At 47.9% G+C, this 25,174-nt stretch overlaps 11 protein-coding genes across 11 annotated transcripts; 4 read left to right on the top strand and 7 right to left on the bottom strand.

Annotated features, from left to right (window-relative positions):
* Positions 1–405: 405 nt before the first annotated feature.
* BKA55DRAFT_505518 (concanavalin A-like lectin/glucanase domain-containing protein) lies at positions 406–1,289 on the top strand (the record flags this gene model as incomplete). Its single annotated transcript, XM_046187198.1, has 4 exons — positions 406–821; positions 879–1,099; positions 1,156–1,183; positions 1,238–1,289. 4 exons carry the CDS (start codon positions 406–408, stop codon positions 1,287–1,289), a joined length of 717 nt encoding a protein of 238 aa, XP_046051548.1.
* Positions 1,290–3,082: 1,793 nt separating this feature from the next.
* On the bottom strand, positions 3,083–4,431 carry BKA55DRAFT_293567 (Deuterolysin metalloprotease family-domain-containing protein). Its single transcript, XM_046185559.1, has 3 exons — positions 4,040–4,431; positions 3,174–3,992; positions 3,083–3,114 (listed from the first exon to the last, which is right to left on the bottom strand). The coding sequence occupies exons 1-3, from the start codon at positions 4,284–4,286 to the stop codon at positions 3,095–3,097; spliced, it is 1,086 nt and encodes a 361-aa protein (XP_046051547.1). The 5' UTR covers positions 4,287–4,431; the 3' UTR covers positions 3,083–3,094.
* Positions 4,432–4,577: 146 nt separating this feature from the next.
* Positions 4,578–6,303, bottom strand: BKA55DRAFT_591685 (amino acid permease; the record flags this gene model as incomplete). Its single annotated transcript, XM_046195280.1, has 5 exons — positions 4,578–5,013; positions 5,065–5,363; positions 5,416–5,816; positions 5,865–6,173; positions 6,231–6,303. 5 exons carry the CDS (start codon positions 6,301–6,303, stop codon positions 4,578–4,580), a joined length of 1,518 nt encoding a protein of 505 aa, XP_046051546.1.
* Positions 6,304–7,058: 755 nt separating this feature from the next.
* On the top strand, positions 7,059–9,143 carry BKA55DRAFT_609552 (uncharacterized protein). The gene is made up of 6 exons (XM_046196634.1): positions 7,059–7,446; positions 7,508–7,775; positions 7,837–7,889; positions 7,955–8,300; positions 8,368–8,688; positions 8,740–9,143. Exons 1-6 carry the CDS (start codon positions 7,127–7,129, stop codon positions 9,064–9,066), a joined length of 1,635 nt encoding a protein of 544 aa, XP_046051545.1. The 5' UTR covers positions 7,059–7,126; the 3' UTR covers positions 9,067–9,143.
* A 23-nt stretch (positions 9,144–9,166) lies between these two features.
* Positions 9,167–11,511, bottom strand: BKA55DRAFT_561686 (uncharacterized protein). The gene has a single exon (XM_046192178.1). The coding sequence runs from the start codon at positions 11,266–11,268 to the stop codon at positions 9,391–9,393; it is 1,878 nt and encodes a 625-aa protein (XP_046051544.1). The 5' UTR covers positions 11,269–11,511; the 3' UTR covers positions 9,167–9,390.
* A 530-nt stretch (positions 11,512–12,041) lies between these two features.
* BKA55DRAFT_723539 (Six-hairpin glycosidase-like protein) lies at positions 12,042–13,759 on the bottom strand (the record flags this gene model as incomplete). The annotated part of the gene is made up of 3 exons (XM_046201053.1): positions 13,120–13,759; positions 12,935–12,992; positions 12,042–12,796 (listed from the first exon to the last, which is right to left on the bottom strand). The coding sequence occupies exons 1-3, from the start codon at positions 13,705–13,707 to the stop codon at positions 12,042–12,044; spliced, it is 1,401 nt and encodes a 466-aa protein (XP_046051543.1). The 5' UTR covers positions 13,708–13,759.
* A 1,153-nt stretch (positions 13,760–14,912) lies between these two features.
* Positions 14,913–16,446, top strand: BKA55DRAFT_591683 (uncharacterized protein; the record flags this gene model as incomplete). The annotated part of the gene is made up of 2 exons (XM_046195279.1): positions 14,913–15,117; positions 15,167–16,446. 2 exons carry the CDS (start codon positions 14,913–14,915, stop codon positions 16,444–16,446), a joined length of 1,485 nt encoding a protein of 494 aa, XP_046051542.1.
* Positions 16,447–16,662: 216 nt separating this feature from the next.
* On the bottom strand, positions 16,663–18,883 carry BKA55DRAFT_561680 (S-adenosyl-L-methionine-dependent methyltransferase). Its single transcript, XM_046192177.1, has 5 exons — positions 18,300–18,883; positions 18,048–18,222; positions 17,721–17,988; positions 17,199–17,661; positions 16,663–17,118 (listed from the first exon to the last, which is right to left on the bottom strand). Exons 1-5 carry the CDS (start codon positions 18,459–18,461, stop codon positions 17,026–17,028), a joined length of 1,161 nt encoding a protein of 386 aa, XP_046051541.1. The 5' UTR covers positions 18,462–18,883; the 3' UTR covers positions 16,663–17,025.
* A 918-nt stretch (positions 18,884–19,801) lies between these two features.
* On the top strand, positions 19,802–20,902 carry BKA55DRAFT_536551 (uncharacterized protein; the record flags this gene model as incomplete). Its single annotated transcript, XM_046189841.1, has 1 exon — positions 19,802–20,902. One exon carries the CDS (start codon positions 19,802–19,804, stop codon positions 20,900–20,902), a length of 1,101 nt encoding a protein of 366 aa, XP_046051540.1.
* A 405-nt stretch (positions 20,903–21,307) lies between these two features.
* BKA55DRAFT_687124 (cytochrome P450) lies at positions 21,308–22,999 on the bottom strand (the record flags this gene model as incomplete). Its single annotated transcript, XM_046199021.1, has 5 exons — positions 21,308–21,464; positions 21,515–21,681; positions 21,732–22,040; positions 22,102–22,902; positions 22,961–22,999. The coding sequence occupies 5 exons, from the start codon at positions 22,997–22,999 to the stop codon at positions 21,308–21,310; spliced, it is 1,473 nt and encodes a 490-aa protein (XP_046051539.1).
* Positions 23,000–23,397: 398 nt separating this feature from the next.
* Positions 23,398–24,824, bottom strand: BKA55DRAFT_735727 (glycoside hydrolase superfamily; the record flags this gene model as incomplete). Its single annotated transcript, XM_046201301.1, has 4 exons — positions 23,398–23,702; positions 23,759–24,219; positions 24,285–24,694; positions 24,754–24,824. 4 exons carry the CDS (start codon positions 24,822–24,824, stop codon positions 23,574–23,576), a joined length of 1,071 nt encoding a protein of 356 aa, XP_046051538.1. The 3' UTR covers positions 23,398–23,573.
* Positions 24,825–25,174: the final 350 nt, after the last annotated feature.

The following is a 25,174-nucleotide window of genomic DNA, read 5'->3' as shown; positions in this document are numbered from 1 at the left end:
TCTCACTTTGGTGTCTTCGGTCCTGGCATAGATAGCTAAGTTATGGCCAAGATGGTGGGAATTCCGTCGGCTCATGTTTAAGAAGTCCCGTTAGTCTGCGAAAAAGTCAACCTTGAAGTTGAGAAACGGACCGACTATGTTCTTCGAATGTACGACGGCTTCATCGTAACTGGCCATTATTCTGTGTTGAGATGAAAGAGCTCCAGATTGAGGCCTCGATATGTTCACGGAGAAACTTCCGTGGTTGAATTCGGCATAGCATGTAAATAAATTCTCCATTTGGAGATGAGTATAAAGGAACGGACAAGTTGTCGTGAATATAGTCGTTCATCAGAGATCCAAATCAATAGTAACTCATTGTCTATCTTCTCAACACAATCACTCCATCTTAATACCGAATCCACCATGAAGGGTTCTCTTGTCTTCCTCGCCGGGCTTTTCGCCCCCTTCGCCATTGCCCAGTCTCTTTGCGACCAATACTCCTACTACGCCAACGGCGGCTATGAGTTCAACAACAACCGCTGGGGTCAGAGTTCCGGCTCTGGTTCTCAGTGCACTTACATCGACTGGTCCAACAACAACGGCGCCGGATGGCACGTTGACTGGACTTGGTCCGGCGGCCAAGACAACGTCAAGGCCTACCCCAACTCTGCTCTTCAGATTGGCACCAAGCGCCTTGTAAGCTCCATCAGCAACATGCAGTCTGCTGCTGCTTGGTCCTATAGTGGTACCAACGTTCGCGCCAACGTTGCCTATGATCTTTTCACGGCTGCCGACCCCAACCATGTTACCTACAGTGGTGACTATGAGCTTATGATCTGGTGAGTACCCCTGAATAACATCGGATATTGGGGTGATACTAAGACTGTTTGGGATAGGCTCGCCCGATATGGCAACGTCCAGCCCATTGGATCTCGCCAGGCCACTGTCAACATTGAGGGCCGCAGCTGGGAGCTCTGGGTGGGCATGAACGGAAGCATGAAGGTCTTCAGCTTCGTCGCTTCCAGCCCTGTTAACAGCTTCAACTCTGATGTCAAGCAATTCTTCAACTACCTTGCCAACAGCCAGGGATACCCTGCCAGCAAGCAGTACCTTCTCAGTATGTATCCCCTTTGTACTTTACCATTAACCCAATCGCTAATATTATCATCACAGCCTTTCAATTCGGTACCGAGCCTTTCACGTAAGTCAACCTTGCTTCATCTCGGTAGACGTGTACTTACTAACCCGTCAATAGTGGAAGCAATGCTAAGCTCACTGTCACCAACTTCAATGCCCACGTCAACTAAATTGCGGGATCAATCATCTCCCGGGTGGAATAAACAAGAGTGTATTTAATTCTGTGTTATATATTTTCGCTTTACATATCACAATCAAGAGCAGGCTATCTTTAACCACTTTGTACCGTTCAGTGTGTACTGGCAAGTAACATGCTAAGTAACTGTCTGACACTCTCAACGGTAGAACCCGAGGCAGTATTACCTCTCATGTTTGAATAAGAAGTCATTAGATTCCTGTATTACATGCTTCACGACACTATGACAACAAGGTTTCTGTTCCCACAGTGACTTTCCGACACTTGAACTTGCGGTCACCTTTTTGACAAAGGTAATATATCACTCATATCTCTAATTCCACTCACGACGTTCTGGTAGGGATGTTAGCCCTCTCTGGAGCATATTGAAGCTTGCGCATAATAACTCTAATGCATTTAATAAAAGAACTTTGAACTAATAACCATTTCACGAGAGGCAGTCCTAGTAGCAATCTATCCGTTTTGTATTTGCGCAGGTTAGCTATACCTTATGACTTTTGCTCTACAAACCTTGTCTCATTTGTCAGCGAATCACATAACAACACCCGTAAGAGGTATTGAAAACATAAGAGTAAGCTTCTGCCAGGTAACAGGCAATATGAATGTGGTGTTTTTTGCAATAATATAAGCTTTCACTGACAGGGGACTGTAAAGATAGAGGCTGGAAAGCAGCTTTGTGCAGAAATGCGAATATATATAAGCTTTCACGATGACTATTAAACTTTGCATTGCCATGAAGCACATTAGATACTAAACTAAGCATGTAAAGGCCCTCGTTTTTAAACTTTAACCAAAATCATATCCCAGGAACGTTAATGACAGGATAGAGGCACCTGTCTGCAGTGCCTGGAAGTGAATATAAAGTATGGCGTTATTATTAGACGTGTTGCTGAGCTATGGGCAAGTATAAGCTTTCAAATAACAGAAAGGTTCAAATTTATGGTCTCTTGCACAAAGCATACAATTGTCAGCGCAAGTACTAGGAAAATGGCAACAAACCTTCATCTTTTCCCAGTATATAAGGCCACTGCATCCCCCTCCAGGGAGCAACTTCGAAAAAGAGTCTTCATTCACTCATCCTCCCGCTAAACACACTTACACGACTATTCCAAGTACCAACACAAATTCTCAAAGATGAAGCTTACACTTCTTTTCCTTACTGCCATGTCGATGGCTACCTTTACAAGTGGCGAAGGAGTCAATCCCGATTCGTGGAAGGGAATGAGTGGCAAACCGATCAAGGTCCCCCAATGCATCAACGGTGTTGGGGGGCCAAGGGTATGACGTTCACGGGTGGCATGTCAACATTTTCTCTGTACGCTTGGCAAAGTAGTGCTAACGTATACCCCAAAAGTGACCAACTGCCTGGACTCATGCGTTCTCACCGAGAGCGGCTCGGGTGGCAAATGCGCGGGTACATGCTGGCTTGCCGACATGGGCTATCTGACCAGGGAGCCAGAGGAGGGTGTGGAGAGGGACCCAGAGATTCCTCCCGCCGAGACAATCGGGTACAGATGCCAGGTAAGAAGAAATGGCCCGTTTTATTTTCGTGAAAGACAGTTACTGACATTCTGAGTAGTAATTTTAGTCGCAGATTGGTATCTCAGAAGCCGTCAAGTTGTTCGGCTCGTGATCAACCGCGGATGGTGACTATAATAACAATCACCGGTTGGGATAAGAGGATAGGCTATTAAATAGATTGACACTCATTTATCGACCTATATCAAACATAAGATCACTTCACCATTGGTGGACCATCTTTCATTTCGCCCAATATCTCTAACAATCCAAGTAAACCGCTTGAGATCTGTCAGTACATATAACTTATTGACAGGGCCAAGAAGAATAGTGAACTTACCGTTGGCGTAAAGAGAATACGAATCAGCATTGTAAAGGCAAGACAGAGGATCCAAAGCAGTAGAGTTTTCATAGCCATAGGCATAATCTTGAGTTGAAACCTCCTGCTCATACACGGCTCTAGCATGCGTCATCTCGTGAATTGTCGTGGTGGCGTGGTCCTGCTTATGACACTTCTGTGGCAGCGGTGGCAGTGTATCATAGAACAGCGGACACATGGTGACATAGCCATTAACCCAAGTCGTGTAAGCGATCAAGGGACCGTCGGTTTCGCAGTATCCAATCTCATCTCTGCAAAAGACTCGTGTGTTGCCACTATCCGAAGTGGAACACTCTTCAGCGACGGCGAGAAGTCGACCTGTGACGTGCTCTCGTGCTTTGGTCTCGTTCGACTTGAAGTACTCAACGAATCGAGCAGAGTGAACGTCAGACGCGTCTTTCGCTGCGGCTCGAGCCAGAGTTTCGCAGTTCTTGACACTGTTGGCAGTGAGTTCGAGCTTCTCGGCGGTGCATGAGTCCTCCTGGAGAATGGTACGCTTTGATGCTTTTTGCTTTGATTCAGCTGATGAAGCGTTGTTGATCTTGATATGGATGGCCTCAGACTTCAACGCAGCGGGAGTTGGCTTGCCGGATTCCTTAGACACTACAGTGAGACTGCCTTCCGCATATACAGAGTATGTACCGGGTTTCAAATCATACATGGTCGACAAGTCGACAATTCGAAAGATAGATGACCCGGTTCTGAGCTTCTCAAAGTGGTTGGTCTTGAGTCCATCGTAGTAAAGGCTCAGCTCAATGCCCATGAAAGGAACTTCATTTCCTGCCTTCTGTTAGTAACTTGGCTTTTGAGTTCGGCGGGTTACGTGCCGCTCTCATCCTTCAGGGAGAGCTTCTTGACAGGTCTCTCATCAAGAATTGTACCAATTTTTAGGAGGCTCAAATCAGAACCGGCGTCGTTCTTGATAGAGACATTGACCTGCGTCGATTGTCCGAGGACAGGCTCCAATGAGACCGTCAATGCGTCGCTGTTTCGCGCATGCTTATAGCGAGGCAAATGCGCCTGAACGGTAGGCGCAAGACAGGCTACTAAAGCCAATATCGGAGAGAATCGCATCTCGAACGTCGTGAATGAAGAGACAAATAGTTCTATGAATTTTTAACTCAGCTGATCCGGCAATGCTTTATATGTCTAAGGGGAGACAGCAAAGCTCGAGCCCCTTGTCCGGGAGCAATGCCTAGAACAGAAGTAAACCCACTGCCAAGAGTTGTGATACGAGGTCGAACCCTGTCAATATGGTTACATTCTTAGCACGAGTCATGCTATGCCCCTATTTATACTGCGGTCAAAGAGAACAGAGCAGGTATAAGATAATAGATTGACTTTCCATAGCTCTTTATGCAATTTCTATTCCTCCTTCGCCTTCATCATCTTTTCAGTATACTCCTTGCCAGCCTTCAGCCACCATGCGCCAATCAGGATTGCCAGACCACCCACGACGACACAGGTGTAGTTCATGTTTGCAACCTCAACCGGCATAACGTAGGGGAAGGAGAAGAAGATAATCGCAAATGTAAGCCAACACACCGTCACAATGTTAACAATTGGCCCGATCGTTGGACCCATATGAAATACACCCCTATGCATGTTCCTCCTTCCGGTAAGCAGGTTGGTGAGAATCGGGAACATATAGGAAATGTTGTTGATAGTGACAGCGGTTCCCAGAAGGGAGTTGAATGCAGTCGATGAGCCGAGATACAAGCATCCTAGAGCAGCAATGACAGCTGTGACTGCTAGCTGGGAATTGAAAGGAATCTTCAGGCTTGGGTGAACCCTAGACCAGCTAAAATACAGTCAATTATGTAGCTCTCAAGGCATATTACTGTTAACTTACACCTTGGAGAACGGAATAGCTCCATCGCGGGAGAAGGCCCAGAAGATTCGGCCAGTGCTGAGCTGCGAGCTGATCACGCACGGGCCCAGAGCGATGAACAGGATGAAAAGGAGACCAAACGCACCACCGGTTCTCTGGGTGACTTGGCGGAAGAGCTCTGCAAGCGGCATACCGGTGTTGCCCGATGTTAGCTGGTCGAAGTCCTGGATCGAAAACATGAGACTGATCAGATAGGTGAGACCAGTACAGAATGCGATGACCAAGGTAATACCGATGGCCAGGGGAGCATTCTTTGAGGGCTGAATCTCGGTCAGCTCTTATTCATAGATTTTCTCGGATGAGCAAACATACGTTGGGCATTTCTTCTGTGATATGGGTCACTCCATCGAGGCCACCAAGAGAATATAAAGGATTGACTAAACCGGTGATGAAGCAAATGGCGTTGTTGTTCCAACCAGTTGTGTTGATCCAAGTCCTGAAAACGAATTCAGGGTCGCGGTGTGTCGGGGCGCATGCAACGACAGTGACTAACACAACAAGCCAGCCGATCTGCAAGTAAAAGAGCGAGAACTTGTTCAGGGCGGGGATGATCTTGTTACCGAACATGACAACGCCAGCAGTAAGTAGGTTCAAGCCTTGGTAGACAATAAAAGTTTGCCAGGCCTTTATCTCGAGGTCGGCTATGTACAGAGCGATCAATGCCATGAGGATTTGTGCGTAGATGATGTTGGTAGATGCAGTGGTGAAGATCCCTGGAGACTGTCAGTGGCTGACTCTGCTTATCACTCGCGATGACTTACAACCGAGAACACTGAACCAACCCGTGAGGAAGCTCAAGATGCCAGTTGCTCTTCTTGGTGCAACAGCAGCAATCCAATGATACATGCCGCCCTCGGTAGGGTAAGAAGACACAAACTCAGCAAGTGACGCTCCAAGGAAACATTGCAAGATCGTTACCAGGATGAAGCCATAGATAACCGCACCAGGACCTCCGGCTCCAATCTCAGTGATCAGACCGAGACCCAATCCCGTCCATGAGATAGTTGTTGTGGAGGCCAAACCGATCAGGCTCAGGGTACTGAAGTGTCGGTTGAGCTCCTGGGTATGACCTGATTGCAAGCAGTTAGTAAGATTGATCATGGCGAAATAGTGCTTATTCGACGAACCCATTTGCGCCAGACGCAACTCATCCGCATTTATCTCGGCCTTCGTCTCCGAAATATCTATACTCCGTTTCATGCCGGATATACCTTGATCGTCTAGGGCAGCAGCCATTCTCACTGAACAGAGTCGCGATTCGCGAGCTCAAGTTTATTCTCTGTAATGTCGCAGTTGCAAATGTCAAGACGTACATAAGCCTTGCAAAGGTTCCATTATGATTTCTGGGGTCACGCGAGATATAAGCATATTCATTGCTGCAGATGGCCTAGCGCGTTATCTTAATTGTTGAACGATAGCTTATCGGGTAGTCGGCACATCGGTCGCATGTTGGGTAAGCATTGTGATATGCAGATCCCCGGTTTAGACTGGGTCCATGTAACCCCATATTTCCTATCTCTTCCAATCGCGGAGACAACTGGGATACAAGTGCGATGATACTGTAGAAGCTAGATGCACAATCAACGGCCAACTACGGTCCGGTCCGGCTAAATCACCGGTAAAGACCGAGGGACAGACATGATTAGATAGGATATCTTGAACTAAGAGATCGGCCTTGTGAGCCAGATAAGCCGTAGTCTATGCGGGGTAATTAGTCCCTCCACATGATTCATGTACTAGCATCGTGGGCCCAAGCTAAGGTTATCATTGCGATACGTGGAAATTGGAATGTCTAAACTCGAAGATGTCGATCGGCAGCCACTCGCATGACATGCTGCCGAACTCGGCTCTCATGGTGGACTAGGGTCATCAAGTCAAATGGGACTCGCAACTAGTTTCTATGTGTAATAATATGCGTATAATATGACATGCTCTCGCACCTGTCAAGTTCCTTTGCACCAACCACCTTGTGCGAAACCAGCAGTGATCTTTCTTCAAACAGGTTGAGACACAGTTGGAGACCATGCGTTTTCCCTTCATCGTTAGCCTTGCAGTCCTTGCAATCAGCCATGGAGAAGCAGCTGGTAGCTACGTAAAGTCCATGTCGCCGAATGCGCAACAACTCTTCACTGAGTCAATGGAATGGATGGATACCTTCTACGACCGCAAGGCAGGCTACCTGTACGACTTCAGCGCCGCGGTAGCACTCCGCCATGAAACGCGTAGCTCAGTCTGGTACGCCTTTGGCCTGCTAGCGAGGAATGAGGGGTCTGATGTTGCCGAGGCTGAGAAGATCATCAAGAACACCATTGATGCGCAGTACAAAGTTCCCGCTGAAGAATGGTATGTCCAAACCCCCTAAAGATCTCATGGCACAGCTAATCTGGCTCTGACACTTCTCTAGGTACGGTGACTATCAGCAAGAACCAGAAGAACCTTACGTCGGCAGCCCAGCTTATCCTCCCAAGATCTACGGTAGCTGGGACCCCAACTGGCGCGGTTTCGTTGGTACGACTTTGGTCATGTGTATGGAAGAGTTTCCTCACTTGCTCAGCAAGAGCACTCAGAACCTGATCCTCCACTCCCTACATAACGCAACTAAGGGCGATGAGTACCGTTTCGGCCACCTCGATAAGACCAAGGATAACCTTTATCCCTCTTATAGTAACCCTGTAAGTATTTCTGGTCAGGCGTTCCGTGTTCTGTATGTCCTCTGACCACGTCTGATGCCAGTCCATTATGCGTGCTTTTGTTTCTGGTTGGACAGGCCGTCGCCTTAATGACAGGTACGTAGAACCTGCAAGCCTTGACAATAATTCTCAGGTAGTTAACACGGATGCCTCAATGACAGGAACATGACCCATAGCGGCGAGAAGTACGCCCAAGAGATTATTGACCTCTTCAACAAACACAACACCCTCTCCGAATTTAACTCAGGCACTTATACTGGCGTATCTCTTTTCGGTCTTATCTTATGGAGTAAGTATTTACCCAAGGAGTCTGTCATGACTGTAAATGGGCCAAGGATGGTTGAAAGAACCTGGGATGCTGTTTCCCAGCTGTGGCACCCCGGTATGAAAAACATAGCTGGTCCCTGGGATCGAGCTTATGGTTACGATATGAACCGCTATCTTAGCTTAATGGCTTTGTGGTTCTGGACTCTGACTGGAAAAGAGAGCTCGTCTCTGACCTCCCATGTATGCAGCCCCTGATCTTTGCAGCTCTTTCTGGGTTTATGAGGCGCTACTAACACTGTTGCCACAGCCTCAGACCATGTCACATATGGCTGACTATGCCTGGGGACCTCTTTTCGCCGCCCTAGACAAGACACACCAGAAACTCATCCCAAAGAAGACACTTCGCAAGCTCTCAAAGTTTCAGGGCGAGCATACCTTCCAGGGTAGCGCTTACTATCCTCCCTTTGATACTACATCGCGCAACATTACCACCTGGTTGTCCGAAGAGCTTACTATCGGCGCCGAGTCCTATGACGAGATCGTTATTGGCGGTCCATCCCAGTCTCAGGGGTCTTTCAACCCTGCGGTGGTCCAGTGGAATACTGGGAATGAAATCTCTTTTATTTCTGTATGAGCCCTGAGTCTTCTCACAAGCACGTAAAGCTAATGAGCTCTCCAGCTATACCCAACCGAGATGGCTCTCCAATCCAGCGTTGAACCTGGCAAGCTCAGCTTGTCTTACCCTTACGGAAACTCCAGTTCTGTATTTACCTTTGTCGTCGGTACCTTTGAAAAGAAACGTACTGTCGCTAGCTGGGCCGACATTCAGGGTCTGGAGGTGACGGTCTCTGGCAACATCAACTCGACCTATGCCCTCTCATTTGCCGGCGGATACGGTGGTACAGACAGTCTTATTCGGGATTTTGAGTTTTGGAACTTCACCTACGTAATGCCTTCCGACTTCCAGGGAGTGCCTTCTGTCGAGCTTGATTTCAAGCTTATTTAGATTCAGTCTACAGTAGATTGTCATCCAATAACCTCAGTTCATACAGAAGAGTAGCCATAAATCAACAATTGTAATAGGTAAATATTAAAAATAATTCAAGGTTTACTATAATACAGTTATTATTGTGCCAGGCTGTTGAAACTAACACCTTTTCATATATTAATAGGCATTGGCTAAGGTTTTATTGAGCCTAGTTCAACCAAATCAGACTGACAGCATCCACAAGCAGGCGTTCCATACATCATCTTCCCGATAATCCTATTATGCTCCACCACCATCCCGATACCATTGGGAACATTCTCATCATAAAGCAGCCCAGGAATTCTATAGACTTGCGCTACGTATGGGGTAGGCTCCCCACATAACTAGTCGGAACACGGATCGCCGCCTACAAATCTTACATCTGATCTGACTAATTCCTTCCATGGGCGTTCCGTACTCTCGCAAGAACCAGTCTGCTTCTCCGGCTGCAAGCTCCAGGCGTGACTCTCTTGCGTCCTTGCCTTCTTTGCTTAGCTTCAAGGCTCCAATCATCTTCTTCGCAATCTCTAACCTCTGCTGAGTTGCCTCTTGCCCTGGTTCGATGTCTAGCAACGGCCCGTATTTTTCTAGAAGTCCCTGTATCTTGTCCCAGTCGCACTTCAACATCGAGGCAGAGGCATCCTCATGTTTTGCGTCTTTCCATTCCATATTCACTGCTTTCTTTTCGTTCCGGGGGAATACGCGATCCACAGCCTCACATAGAGCTTGGGGATCCTGGCCGCTTGTCCGGACTACCTTGGATACAATGTAGTCCATGACCGATTCCGCATCTCCTCCAAAGTCGTAGTACTCGAACCTTTCGATGATACCAACCGTCTGGAGTCGGGGCTGGATCTTGCCGTCTCGAATGATTGGCTGAGAGGTCGCCTTCCTATGGCATCTGCCCATGTCCCAAAGTTTCCACGTTCCCGTCGAGTATCCACGCAGCCACGGTGCTCGGGGGTCCGCGTCTTCACCTAGCGACGGGATGAACAACAGGGGGGAGTAGTCGCCCTGCTGTAGCGCATATGTCACCAGAGAAAAGAAGTATTGAAAGCGGTTCTCGATGAGAACAAGAGGATCTTGTTCCGGCCGGAAGTCAAGCATTTTCCCTAGAGCCAAGAAGTAATCTCTTGTATATTGACACTTCCGGTGGCCTAGTATTCCGATTGCCCACCCGAGAGTTCGATGCATGTCGTGCTCATTCTTCCATGCCTCCATATCTATCCACGAAGTCATCCTTTTCAGAGTTGTATTTTGCTTCCAGATGTCCTCCGTGACAGTCGAATTGCTTCGCCTTTTAATCCATTTTGAATGCGCAGTGTCTAACTGATGACATATATCCCTGGCATAGGCATCACATATCGTGTAATCCTCCGTAAGAATTATGACATGATTACTCTGAATGTACTCCAGTGTCACCCACATGCGGTCAAACCATCGAGACCGAATAATGGCCGCAAAGTCGATGATGAACTTGTCGTAGGGAGAATCCTTAACCTGGCCCAAGAGATGGGTTGCCCCGACGTCGTCCAGATAGATCACAGTTTTTGCGGCGTGGTTATATATGTCCGGTATCGCAAGGAGGAGCCGTCCCTGAACGTCAGGGCGCCATTGTGGAACGCTCAGGTAGTCATGCCAGATTTCGCAACCGGGAAACTTGGCCGTAAGCGCCAGGAGAGTCCTGAGTGGCGTTTGGTAAACCAGCCTGGAAACGTCGATGCTCTCAAGACGAAGATCCTGCGCAGTGGCCACCGTGGCGTGCCAGGCATGAGAAATGGGAACATAGTCGACCTTGTCAGCTTTAATGCAGGCGAGGTGTCTGTTAAATATTCTAAGATTCCACGGCGATACTGGATCCTGAGTGATATCAATGACAGATGGTTGTGAGCTGCTGTTTCCGGCGCCGATGGTTCGTATCGGAGGTTCACCGTCGGGAAGGAAATGCCTTCCACACGATGCACAATCAGAGTCAAGGCCAGTGCCCCATACGTATGACAGGAATGAAAACTGAGGGGTCTGTCGCAATTCGCTGCCGACATGGAAAGACACAACAGGCTCCCGTGACCTAGCTAGGGTAGCAGCGCTATTCTGGCGTTTTCTCTTCAGATCTGTAGTACCTGACGCGGCACTAAGTGAAATTGGGCTATTGGCAATGCCATCGGCAATACTCTCGCTCATATTGAGTACAATAAGTATGCTTAAGAAAAAGGACTTACTTAATAGTCAAACACTGAGAGATTAAACCTAACCTAACTGCTAGGCTGGGCCAATAGGGCGGACTGGTGCGGGGTAAACTACTGTCTGATATAAACTACTAATTAAGGCCAGCTAATTAGAGGCCTAGTCAAACCTTGTGTGATGACCAGCTAATTGCACCGAAGTGAGCTTGAGAATGAGGTTTCAAAAGACCTTGAATTGGCTAAGATGAGATGGCTGAAGTGAGACCAATTTATCCAGGTGGCTTGCTTCAGATAAGGGAAATCGCGCTAAGATAAGCATGGTCAGGTCGATCCGGACCATAGCTTTCCCGACATAACTTCAATACTGATTCCCTCTATTGATGGACTAGCTTTGGTGGTTTAATCGTCGCAACACATGCTTTGCTGACCGATAGTGCGCTAGATCTATGCGATAGTATTGTCTCCAGAACATTTGTTGAACCGACGGAAGCCGCAGCGGCGATACTAAGAGTATTGGCGTTGATGCATGTCTTGTGGCAACCTCTTATGGAAGAGTAGCCCTGAGTTAACAATTGTGCTTTTTAACGACAGTTGGGAAACGTAGCAACATCTTCATCTGTAATAGTTGACGGAAACCTTGACGCTCACACATGCAGCTGTTTAGACTTTTCGCTAGGTGTCCAAATCTCAAATTCAGATAGCCCCCATCCAACGCCAGACCCAGAATTGGGTGCCTCAACACGCAGTCGAGAAGTCAATATGGAAGGGAAGTCAATCCTGGTCTCTGCATTTGAACTGGTCGGCATCATACTGGGAACCTGGCCAGTACTGAAGGTCGAAAGTGGTTGGGATCCGAACGCCGCCGGAATCATCATAGAAGAATAACCGCACATTATCGACAGCTTGATCCTTATGCATGTCAATTCCGAAATGGCCCTTTTGGTTTGGGCTGTTATACGAAGTCCAGCGGCTGTTCTGTGGTATCCCAGTTCGGAAGATCATTCCATTGATGGCTCGCATGGGATCATCCACTGGAGAAGTGTATGAAGCGAAAGCGAGGGGAAGTTGAGGATCTCGCTGACTATTAGCTGCGATGTTTATTCGGGAGGAAACAGGTGTTGGGATTGATGGACCAACAACGACCTTTATGAGACCAATTGTTCTGCGACTCCCAGCAAGCTGACCGTCAAGGTAAACTCGTAGGCCTTCGCCCCGGTTGTAGACTGAACCTATTCTATCCCATAAGACAGTGATGGAATGGCCGTGGTAGGCTACATTCTCGACGGCAAAATAATCCCAGCTTGCAGGGGTCAAAGGATTGACAACTATTGCATCTCCAGACTGGGCTCGAAGGCCTATAAGCCCGGCTAGAGCATTATCAACAAAGGTTGAGTGGTTGTAATCTTCGCTATGATTGTGGCCGTCAAATATCCATCTGTCGGCATCAGGATGATGAGCTTCTGCGACGTAGGGCTGCCCGTTTTTGTATTGTGTCCGGGCATACCGATGCAGCATCTCATAGTAATCTTCAGCAGTTATATAGTTCTGTGTCGGATAATCGTGGAGAACATTTTCAACCGCAGTTAGAGTCTGCGAGGTCGCAAACGGCCATGAGGGACCATTCCATCGGCAGCAGTTTTCTGCTTCATACATGAACCACTTACTTCTTCGCTCAGCCGTAGTTGGACCAAACTTTGAGAAGAATCCTTGAGGGTCTGTTAGCTGGGAAAAGGCGGAGAGTTGGGAGTTATCGCATGGCATATCAAACATCCATGGAAGATAACCCATGATTTCTCTGGTACTCAGCAAGGAGCCGGAAGGATTATCGTTACGGGCCTGGTGCTTGTACATAGTTGCTTTCCTTATCCCAAAGATGTTTTTGTGACGCAATCCGCAGACTTTCAGCCCGGCTTCGATATTCGTGTTCGAGCTCAGAGTCACCGCACAAAGCAGCAATTTTCGCTATCGCGATGGCATCGCCATACTGATAGGAATTAATCGTTGGCCGGAAGCCAGCACCTCCGTGGTAAGGATCACTGGACTCGTAGGAAGCAGCTGTATACTCTGTGGCATCCCAAACAGGTACCTGCCAATACAGCCCTAGGGAACTTGAGTAATGGCTATCCCAACCTCGATACTGTTTCACCAGATTTTCAAGCTGCCCAACAATGAACTCTTTATCTCCTGTGACCAAGGACTGTTTCCACAAGGCAGTGGCAGCCCAGAAGCTGTACTCGTGCGCCCAATCGGAGGTACCTTTGTTAACATCATCTCTCATTGGCTTGGGGAATTGTCCTGGTCCAGCGAGCCAATACCTGGCGATGACCTGGCCGTATCTCGTATCACGCGCCACCGACCTTCGGTAATATGATGACCCGCAGCCGCCGCCACCGTACGGTGCGCCATAGCTGGCGGGATTCAAAAACTCACTGGCCATGTAACCATACTGGGCTCCAGTGTAAACAAGGTGTTCTTTATAGGTCTGCCGGCGGTAGTAGTATACCTCTTGGATACGTTTATCGTGTATTTCGAATAAAGGGATGTTCTTCTCGAACCAGCGTTGATCTTCTAGGCGCTTCAGAAGCAGATCGCGGTCGAGAACGCTAGTCTATCCTGCGGACGATGACATTTTTGCAAAAGGATTTACGAGCGATAGCCTGATTACAATAGAACTCAAAGTAGACCCCGGTAAGTGCAGAATAGCATCAAGCCTTAGGGCAACCTGGGCGAAGGTAGTAGAGTTATGTAGCAAAACTATAGCTGATGTTGACATCACATGCTTCTGGTGCTTATTTCACAGTGAAAACGCCACATACCAGTGCAAGAATTCAGGTTTTCAGCGTTGCAGATTACAACAGACTTTGAATCAATTCTGGCAAAAGGCGTAAGTAGTCCATCTCTGAATCTTGCTACAAGACGCAACCATTAATTTATCTGATAATATAACGGCTCTGATCAAGTACAGAGTGAAGTAACGTAACTGGCGTGTTTGCTAAGGTTACTTACTAGCACCTGTGGCGTTCGACCATTGAATCACTAGCTATTACGAGTTTAGCTGGCATTCCAATCTCTTCTCACAGCAACACACATTCTTTTCAGCCACCAAACACCTCCTGTCCATACTCAACCGCACCAGAAGAAGGGAAAGCTTGCAGACCTGTATAAGCGCTAAGGGCCAAAGAGGCTAATGCCTCTAACTATTACTAACCTTCAAGATGCCATCGTCCAATTACATGGTACAAAACACGTTGGGGCTGTGTTTCTTTCGACGCCCAGCGAATGCGAGGTCGGGGAGGCCATATGCGCCACGTTACTATTGTTGGACATGTGCTTGCTAGCCATAGCTCGTGTCAAATCTGTCCCTCGCGCAAACGTACGTCGCTTTAAACCGTAGCTGCACTGATGACGTTGTCAATTTGACTCTCTCGTGCAACCCGCTATGGGACCATGGACACGAATGACAATAATGGGCTTTCTTGCGTGAAACGTAACAATCATCCGCTGAACTCTTCGTTCTTTCTGAACGGATGAAGCGCAGGTATGTTGATGTCAATGGCCAGTATATAACTCTCTTGCTCTGCATCATACCCAACTCGCAGACATCATCAACAACCTACCGCTTCCTCAATCCTTCTCATAGCCATGTCTCTTCAACTCGAGACAGTTTGTTCGCTTACTGAATCAACATCTGACCTTTCTTTGCAGAGAGTGTCACACTGCGATACAAATACCCAAGATACAGTCAAAGATCAGTCTCCGAGCGGGAAAATCGAGAATGTGTCGGTTCCTCCTCCAGAGGTCAAGCTGCCAGATCAACAGGGCTCAGAATTAACACGCGACCTTCGATGTAAGTTCTCGAAATTATTTGTCAGGCGTCTGTGCTAATCTTATACCAGACAAGCACGCTTCGACTTACAGAAGAATATTTGCGTTTATATTCATCGCCAACTTGGCAGTGTTTATTGCCCTCATCGTCACCTCTCAAGCCACCATCTTATCTAGAGATGCCGCCAGTGCAGCTTCTGCAAACCTCATGGTATGCATCCTGTTTCGTCAAGAGGAGTTCGTAAACCTCTGCTACGAAATCGTCGTGCTGGCTCCTCATTCATGGCCGATCTGCATTCGGAAACGTCTGGCCAAGGTCTTCCATTACGGAGGTTTCCATAGTGGCGCTGGTGTGGCTGCTACTGCTTGGTACATGGCCTATACCATCCTTGCCACTCAAGAGTGGGCCGAGGACAGAAAGGAATACAGACTCGTCAACATGATCACCGGTTGGGTTGTGGTTGCTATGTTCCTCATCATTCTCATCGCAGCTTATCCAAGCATTCGAAGAAAGTTCCACGACCATTTCGAGGCTTTCCATCGATTCGCTGGTTGGGTTTCCTTGCTCGCGTTTTGGGTGCACAACATTGTGTCGGCTCGTGTTACGGCACACGAGTGGGACAAGTCTATAGCTTATGCCCTTGTGCGATCTCCCAATTTCTGGTGTATCTGCGTTACAACCTCATGCACGATTGCCTCCTGGTCCCGCTTACGTCGCCGGGCTGTGTATCCCGAGAAGTTGAGCGATCACGCGACTCGACTTCACTTCAAATACCGAGGAATGAAACCATTTTATGGCCTCAAGATCAGCGACAAGCCCTTGACAGAGTGGCATGCGTTTGCTACCATTCCGGATATCGAGCCAGAGTCTGGTAAAGTTGAAGGTTTCAGTGTTGTTGTTTCCAATGCTGGGGATTTCACCAAGAAGCAGATCATGAATGACAGTGAGCGAAAGCTATGGGTTCGCGGTGCCCCTCTCCACGGCCTTCTATATACGTCAAAGCTCTTTCGTCGAATCGTCATAGTCGCCACTGGATCTGGTATTGGGCCCTGCCTCTCTCTTCTCCACGCCGACGAGACGCCTCGTCGTGTTCTTTGGTCTACTCGTGATCCCGAGAAGACATACGGACCAACTGTTGTTGGTGCAGTTCAACGAGCTGATCCAAATGCAGTCATATGGAACACCACCGAGCGAGGTTATCCGGATATTGTCCGCGAGACGTATCAACTTGTCGTGGAGTCAAATGCAGAGGCAGTGTATATAATCTCGAACCCCAAGGTTACTGAAAAGGTTGTCTTTGGTATGCAAACCCGGGGCGTCGCAGCATATGGAGCTATCTTTGACTCTTAGATGTTCGGGCAGTAAATTTGCACACAATGGGAATTGGTGTGCTTTTGTTGACATTGATAGAACGTCGGTAGATCCTGTATAGATAATAGATTAATAGAAGACCAAATAATGACATTACATCAGTAGGCCATACGAGATTTGACAGGTCTTGCCTTGAGTCACACGAAGGCCCAAATGGATGTGCTGTAGGTGAAGGGCGAGCCCTTGTATTCGTTTAATGCTTGTTAGGGTCTTTAAAGTGATACAGCCTGGATATACAGTGCTTAGGAATCTAAGACTAGTAGAAGCTCAAATGACAAGCCTCTAGGGCTAGCCCCAGGACTAATAATTGTTTGCAAATTCATATCTGTTGGGCCGTACATGATTTAGATATTCTTCCTTACAGCCAGTCGAAAGGGGTTCTTTCTTGCGGTGTAACTTGTAAATACAACTCTTCAACATCAATCTGTTAGTTGCGTAGTATCTACAAGCTCACAAATCCAGACTGAACATAATTAATACGCCAACTCCGCTGCCGCCGAGAAAACTAGACTCAAACGCCTGTTATAACCTTATCCACATTTTGCGTTTTACAATTCGTTACTTCGGCTTCCTTCCCCAGACAACATACAGATGCATATATGCATGAATGCGCGGGTTCACAAGGTCTCGCCGAACGTCGATTAAAGACACCTATAGATGAGGTTAGCAGTTGACCACATTATCCGAAATAGCAGTATAGCACGTTGGCTTATACGCAAGGGCTAACTTGCCTCAATTTGAGCACTGGTTCGTTCAAAGGCTTTGTTCAAGAGCTGGTAGGAGAATCCAGATAGACCATCGAGCATATGATCAGCCCACATCCATCCCACTTGCTTGAGCCGTGGGTCCTTGGCCCAGCCGTTGATGGGCATCTTGATCACACGTTGGTGGACATCCACAAAGCCAACCCGCTCGTAGATCTCTTTGAGCTTTGCTCCGAAAACAGCCGGGCGCTCTAGCTTCTCTGCTGCCATTATTAAGTCATTGCACCATGTCGCAACCGGGCCTTGAGGATCAAATGTGTCATCGTCGCATAAGGGAATGCAATCCGTCTCCTGCGACTCGAACCAGCCACCAGGTTCAAGCGCATCAAAGGCTTGCTGGGCTATCTGCGTTTCGAAATTGGACCAGCATCCAGAAGTACTGCGCGTGTGGATGTAGTCGAACTTGTGTGTGAACATCCACTCGTCGCTTCTAAATGTATCTTGGTCAGAAAGGTTTCGGATATGCCGGATAATGCGGAAAGGACTCACGAGTCTTCGACGTAGAAGTAGACATTTGGAGGCACATCGTTTGGTTGGATTGGGGATAGGTCTGTGCCAATAATTGTAGCTTCGGGGAAGAGATCGCCCATTTGAATAGCCCAGTCACCTATACCTGTGGCGATATCGAGAATGTTCTTCGGAGGCCTTCTAGAAGAGAGTGGTGCCATATACAGCTTGCCTTTCATAATCATCTTGTAGCACTCGCCCATAATTCCAAGTCGCTCTTGTTCTGTGTTGTCATTGGGGAATAGATATGCTGTATGGCAGTGGTTAGTTGCATGTCGACATGACAGCAAGGGAATTCGGGATGCTTACATCCAGCACGATAAGCATGATAAGTGCGACCAAACTCTTCGGGAAATGTCTGTACACTGTCTGACAAGGAAGCCGAATCGTCCCAGTCCTCGACCTGGATAAAACTCGACGTCGCTGATGAGGCATGTTCTACTGAAGATGCTGATCTGGCCGCAGACTGAGCCTGAGCCTGAGACTGGGATGAAAAAGCACCAAGTCAGCTCGCTGTAACGTGCTCCTACCAAATCTCGACATGGGACAAGTTTAGCCTACATTAGCACCCAAGGGAACGCTGTCTGTTCCTCTCAAGTCAGTCATCGAGGGGCAGTTGAAAGTGAATTCCCCACTTCGGGCATTGACCTCGTTTCCACCGCGGGCATCTCGGTCTTGGCCCTCCAACTGTCGCTGGTTGTCTTTATCCACCATCCAGTCCATGTTTTGACACGACGTTGTCGTGTATATGTTGTTGTCTCGGTTGATATGGGAAAAAAAATGATCATAATGCGGCTCAGGCCCCTTGGGCAAATCGTGGTGGTTGGCGAAGAAACTAGTGGCTGACTGGAAATTAATTCATCCTTTCCGATATTAGCGTCAGTATTCTGCAAACAGCCATTTTGCCCATGCTAAACCAAGTCAGAAGAACAGCTCAGCCTTGAATTAGATTAGCTCTATCAAAAACATTTTTAAGAAAAGTATATGCTGCAACTAGTTAGTGTATTTTAAGTTCTATTGAGATAAGTAAGATGCACTTTTAAGCTCTCACTAAGAGATATAGTAAGAGTCCTCTATTGATTAAGCTGTGATTGAATGTCTGGCATGTTATTCGTCCCGGTTGACCGGGAATTATACCGGTTCCGTGGCTCTGGTAATGTCTTGTCACACTTGGTCCATGTCCCTGGTACTTGAGACGAACACGTCACGCAAAAATGAGAGGGGCAGCCGACGGCCTCGGATTGGCCCGGCCTCGACGGAGCATGGACCATCTCATCAGACGGTTCGTGAGGCCTGATGTGGATGCATGCTTCGGCTGTTACCGTGCTATCAAGGATGCTTATGCACTTCACGACCAACACGCTCAGAAAATGGCGCAAACCGTTTCTTGCACTTGATACAGCATTTGCCCTGTCTGTGAGGGCTAAATTAGCATCACCACTTGCAAGAATGGTGGAAAGCCAGACTGGAAAAGATGCTCTGTACTAACAACCCCGCTATGCTTCAGGGTAGCCAAGTGTTGTTTAGTGAAAGTGGCATTTTGATATCGCCATTGTGTCTCTAGATAGCATTCTTTTGCCAGTAACTCGTGCTTACCGAGGGCCGGTCATATCACGAATGTTCTAGCCACGCTAATAAGCGATCTAGACATGCATGACAACGTGGCCCGCTACGCTTCTCGCGGCAAACTTCCACATATGGCTCAATGTGCGCTCTATCCTGGCTTCGCTTGTGCGAAAGGACCATACATGATCGTAAACAGATAATCATTAGCGGCATCTACCCCTTGCAACATCAGCAATACAACATAAACAGAGGGGAAACTAATATAGTTTCTTCATACGTGTCATTTTAATGATATATGTCGTCTAAAATATGATATGACTTCAATGACCGAGGACCGGAAATATCACAGGAATAAAAGAGGGTTTAGCTGGCCAACCTATCTAAGCCAGATAAAGGAATTCCTGTCCGTGCCCAGGTCCTAAACTTCATCGTTCAGCCACTATTCTCTACTCTTCATATCGACTATCCATTCCAGTCCACTTCATATACCTACTGCCATGGCGTCCTCTGACGATCAATGTGAGGTACCCGAATTGCTTACCCGCTTTACTAGCTGGAAGCATCCTCAGACGGCCCACATATTCCAGTACTCCAAGCTGAGCTGTGACCGTTCGCTCAAAGAAGTCTCCGAGAATGAGGTTATCTCTCGCAATGGCGAATTTGCCGCATGCGGAGGTCTCTACGGAAGCTGGGTCTATCCTGGCGGCGACGCTGAGAGGATCAAGGTCGTCGCCGACTTTTATTCAGCTTGGGTCTTTCTGGATGACCTTATCGACAACAGCATTGACATGAAATATACATGCGATGTTCTGGACGATATCAAGGCCAGGGTGACGGGACCCCGCCAGGGCAATCATGGCCTTGACTTTCTGTTCAGGCTTTGGAGTCATGAGGGCTGGAACAGTGAACTACTTCAGCTGGCAAAGGCTGAAATAGATCTCTGGCTCCACTGTACTCAGGCCCTTCGGAAGATTGAAGTGGAACAAGAACCGGTCTCTGTAGAGGAATACTTGACCTACAGGCAAACCAACGCCGCTATGGGTCTAATGTTTCTCATTATGCCGTTCACGCGGCCGGATCTCGCCGATGACCTCCTTCGCCTGCGTCAATGGTCACCAGATACCCTGAAGAACATTTTTAGCTACAGTGGCCGGAATATGGGTGTGATTCTCGACCTCTATAAGCTCAATGCGCACCATGCCCAGATAACCGAATACAGCCACATCGCCGCAATCATTCAGCAGAATTCCGACACCCGCATGGACTTCCAGCAGGCTGTTGACCGGTCGGCTGAGCTCTTCCATGAGTATGAGGAAAAGCTTGCGGTTGAGTTCGACAAGGTGGCTACCTTTAGTCCCCGACTCGCCAAGGCGTTGGAGGATGTTCACGCCGGTAGCATAGCTTGGCTCAACCTCATGCGCGGTCGCAGATATGTCAAAAAGACTGAGTCTCGGCGTCGTGGCTATGGTGGAAAGATCGCTGTGATCATCTTCTGTGGACTCCTCCTGACTGCTGCTATTATTCTGTGGCTATGGCCTTCCTTGTGGTCTCGTTATCTTCCGGTTGGAGATAGCAGACAAATCTTTGCAGACATGTAATCCACTATACAGGAGATGAGGAATGTTTATGAAGGAGGTCTCATTTTATTTCATGACATATTACGAAATTGGGCGGCTAGCGTAACTAAATTAGATTACTGAAGTTTGCATTAAATATCACATGTTTATACCGAGGTGGGCCAAATGTGGAGGGGTGAAAAGGGGAGATAATATCCCAAGTCGCTTCTTCTGATATAACACCAAAGGCAAAAGTATTACAGAAGTCATTTTCAGTCATTACCATCTCCTCACGTTAACACATACAACATATAAAACGATAATCTTAACGATAAGGAGAGGGTTAGACAAATTGACGGTTTGACCAAATCTTGCTTTGCTTGACAATTATGATTCTACATGCGAGACTTATGCTAAGCAATATTGGATCTTTGTGGGAGGCCCGATTTACCGTACAGGCTTAAGTACCGCCCAGAAAGGTTTCTTGTCCCACAGCATGTATGCTTTTTGTTTGCTGGTCCATTCTCTGCTTTCCGGCACTGATTCAATGTCAAAATTGTAAACAAGGCGGGCCATTGCGAGGCGTGTTTCAGCCCAAGCGAGACTATAAAAGAATGAGCATCAATGTTCAAAAGACAACATGAGGATACCTACTTGCGACCTGGGCAATTTCCATGACCTAACCCAAAGGGCTGGAATGCATCGAAGCGGTCTTCAGAAAACTCGGGGTCCTTCAGAAAACGCTCAGGATGATATTCGAAAGCCTTTGCAAAGTGTCGTTCAGTGTGGTTTGCGGCCCATGAAGCAACATAGACAACCGTCTGACTCGGTCAGCATTTGTTGATAAGAAGCAGAGACATTGATAACTCACTTTCTCTGGTACCGCATGGCCAGCAATGACAGCACCACCACGGGGAACGACTCTTGGTAACGCAGGTGGGACGGCGGGAAAGCAGCGCAGGGCCTCGTTCAAGCAAGCAGCGAGGTAGGTCAATTGGTTGACAGACGTCAAGGTGATTTCGTCCTCGTTCTTAAAAGACGAACGGACTTCCTGAGCCAGCTTCTGCATTGTGGCAGGATTGTCAGTCAGTAGAGAGACTGCGGCCACCAACAGAGTGACAGAACTCTCCGAGCCTGCTGTGATCAACTGCGATGCATTTTCCATCAGTTGGGCTAGTGTCTTGAGTGGTATCCGTGTTAGCTAAACATCCGGAAAAGGCATAAAGAAGTAATGGACATACCAGAGGTGGCTTTCGGTCAAGGAGTGGTTGGAATATATCGGGTCTTGGCTTTTCTTGCTTCATACGAGCCTCAACCTTCTCTCGCGTTAGGTGTTCGTGCAGTACTTTGCCTCTTAGGATGGAACTGTTTGCCAACGCATGAACAACTGATTGAAGTCCCAAGTACATCAATACCTGCATGAAGGAAAACTCTCTAATATTCTGACTCACGGCCTTGACCCAAGGATGATATTCCTCGGATTCAAGGCCTCCAAAGTCAGATCCGAATCCAAGGTTTCCAATAATATCGAAAGTATAGTAGTTGAACCACTCACGCAAATTGACAGGGTGTTGTCCGTTCTTCGAAACCTCTGTCAATTTGCGGATAAGTGTATCTGTATATCCTTGGATAATGGGCTCCTGGAACTGTAACGATCGTTCTGAGAAAGCCGGCGCGAGTTGGCGTTTCATAGAATCATGATACGACCTATCCAATGAGACGATGGTCTCTGGAGCGTTGGGGCCAGCCCACTGATAGAATCTATCATATCTGGCCATATCTCCAAGTCGAGCTGAGCCTCCATGAGGGACATATATGTCTTTCCATGCCTCGGGTTCAATGAAAGACAGCTCGTTGGGCGACACTCGCACAACAGGGCCATATTCGTCGTGCAGACGTTTAGTCACGAACAAGAGATCTCCACGCAAGAACTTATAGTGACGATACAATGGGGAAGCCCGACAGACAAGCGGACCAGGAAAGTTACGCAGTGGGTGCAGGAAGATGTTATACACCACGTATCCAATACAGAGGACTGCCGCCTAGAAAATAATTAGCTTAGCACGTAAAGCAACAACCGTGATGGAGTCTCGGACATACAGCAGCGACAGCTCCAGCTAAAATCGAGATACTAAGCATAGTAGCCACAATGAAGCAGAGATTTTACTGGTGATAGCATAAGAAAGAGAACAGTAGATCTTCCAGCTAACCGATCTTGGCGAGGTTTTATTGAACTACCAGACGGAACTCATGGAAAGCAATGTAATCCCCGCTTCCCCATTGCGTGTCTAGCGTGTTCAATGTGGTTAGCATCATATTCTCGGGTTCTCTTATCATTAATGACTAGACAAGGGTTGTCTTTCCAGACATCGTTCTTACGAATTCAACAGCTGATGGGTGCATTTACAAATACGTGGCTCGCTGCTAGAGGCTGGGGTAATTTTGGTGTGAGTGGGTATCCAAGGGAGAGCCAACATGCATATTAAACAGGATATGGAAAAGGCTCGAGTCCAGACGTGGAGCTTTCTCCACTTACCGTGAGAACCCAATGGATCAACCAAGGGTAAGGAGAATCAGAAATAAGTTCTGTTTTAGGACAAGACTGTAATTATAGTTAAAGACCAAGTTAAATTGACGAGGGACATTGTAGGAATAGCAGTCTGATATAAAAGGGCCTATGTACTGTATCTAGCTGCTGTATATCCACTGAAACTTAGCGGCTGTTGATTGTGTTCAAGGTAGAAGTATAAGATGGCTTCTTCTGGAAGTTGTCATTCCAAAGCAGAGCAGATCCCTCACCGGGGAAGGTTCCAGGGACCCAAGAATACTTATCAGAGATTCCCTACACGAGATTAGTAAAATGCATATCAAGCATGTATAGACGGAGGAACAACATACCCAGACGGTGATACCAACACATCGCTTAACATCCATGCACGAACCAACGATCCTGGCATAGGCCTCTGCGTTAGTCTGGAGCTTCTGCTGGGTTGCAGGAGTGTTCATGCGGATGTCCAGCTCAGTGTAGGCGACGTCGACGTTCAAGTCAGTGAGGCCCTTGAGAACAGAAGCCAGCTTGGCTCGCGAAGGGGTAGGAGTGCTCTGAGTAGGAGTGCTCTCGCTGGTCATGTGAGCCTGCAGACCGATACCGTCGATGCGAAGACCGTAGGACTTGACGAGTCTGGCGATGCGCTTGGCACCTTCGGTCTTGGCATTGCCGTACTCAAGGTTGTAGTCGTTGTAGTAGAGCTTGGTGGTAGGGTCTGCTGCCAGGGCCATGCGGAAGGCGATGGGGATGTAAGCCTCGCCAATGACACGGAGGAAGACACTGTCACGGTAGGTTCCATCCTCGTTCAGAGCTAAAAGATAATGGTCAGTCTTCCCGAATGTTCTCGAGGGTCATATCGTGCAAGTCCAAACCTACCCTCGTTGACAACATCCCAGTGAGTGCACTTTCCACGATAACGTCCCATAACGGCGTTGATGTGATCCCTCATCACAGTCTGCAGAGTCTGGTTGTTCCAGTTGCCATTCGCAACCCAAGATGGGAGCTGGCTGTGCCAAACCAGGGTATGGCAACGGAGCTCGATGCCTCGCGAGGTAGCAGCGTTGGCGTGCTGGTCAGCGGGACCCCAGTTGAACTGGCCACGGTTGGGCTGGATGGCCTCCCACTTCATGGCGTTCTCGGGAGTGATGGATCCAATCTCATTCTTGTTGTTGATGATGTTGATCTCTCCCTGGTCATTGCGCACGGTGAGAGCAGTGCCGAAGTACTGCTTACCAGCAGCCTTCATGGCAGCCTGTAGGCCAGTGGCCTGTCGCGCTTCAACATCGCTGGCTCTGTGTCAGCGAGGTTGAACTCTTATCACCGTTCGTTGAAGGATATGACTTACGGAACGGGGTTGGCAACGGCCAAGCCATTGAAAACAGCCAAGGCGACTGTGGGGATGAAACTGAAACGCATCTTTGCAACTCGTGAAGGTAAGTTAAGAACGAGACTTGGACTTGTCTGCGATGGAGTAGAACAGTTCTCTAGATCCAGCGATTCATCTCATATTATATATCGGAACTGTTCATGATGTCAATTACCTAATGTTTGCCGGCTAAATCAACGCCTTGGTTGTTTCACATATCGCGGCACTTTCTCTCAACCAAGATGGCTAAAACCAGGCCCAGGGTTATTAGCCGGCTCGGCACAGCCAAATCAGCAGACTGAAAACGTGGTTCCCTGCAGACATATGCTGTTTGTTTGTTTGTTCCTTGCATGAATGCGGTAGATGAGAGGAAATTAATCATGTTTTATGTCAGCCAAGA

Source organism: Fusarium redolens, assembly GCF_020744475.1.
Source record: "Fusarium redolens strain MPI-CAGE-AT-0023 chromosome Unknown BKA55scaffold_5, whole genome shotgun sequence".
Lineage (NCBI taxonomy): Eukaryota > Fungi > Ascomycota > Sordariomycetes > Hypocreales > Nectriaceae > Fusarium > Fusarium redolens.
This window is presented reverse-complemented; position numbering and strand designations above follow the sequence as displayed.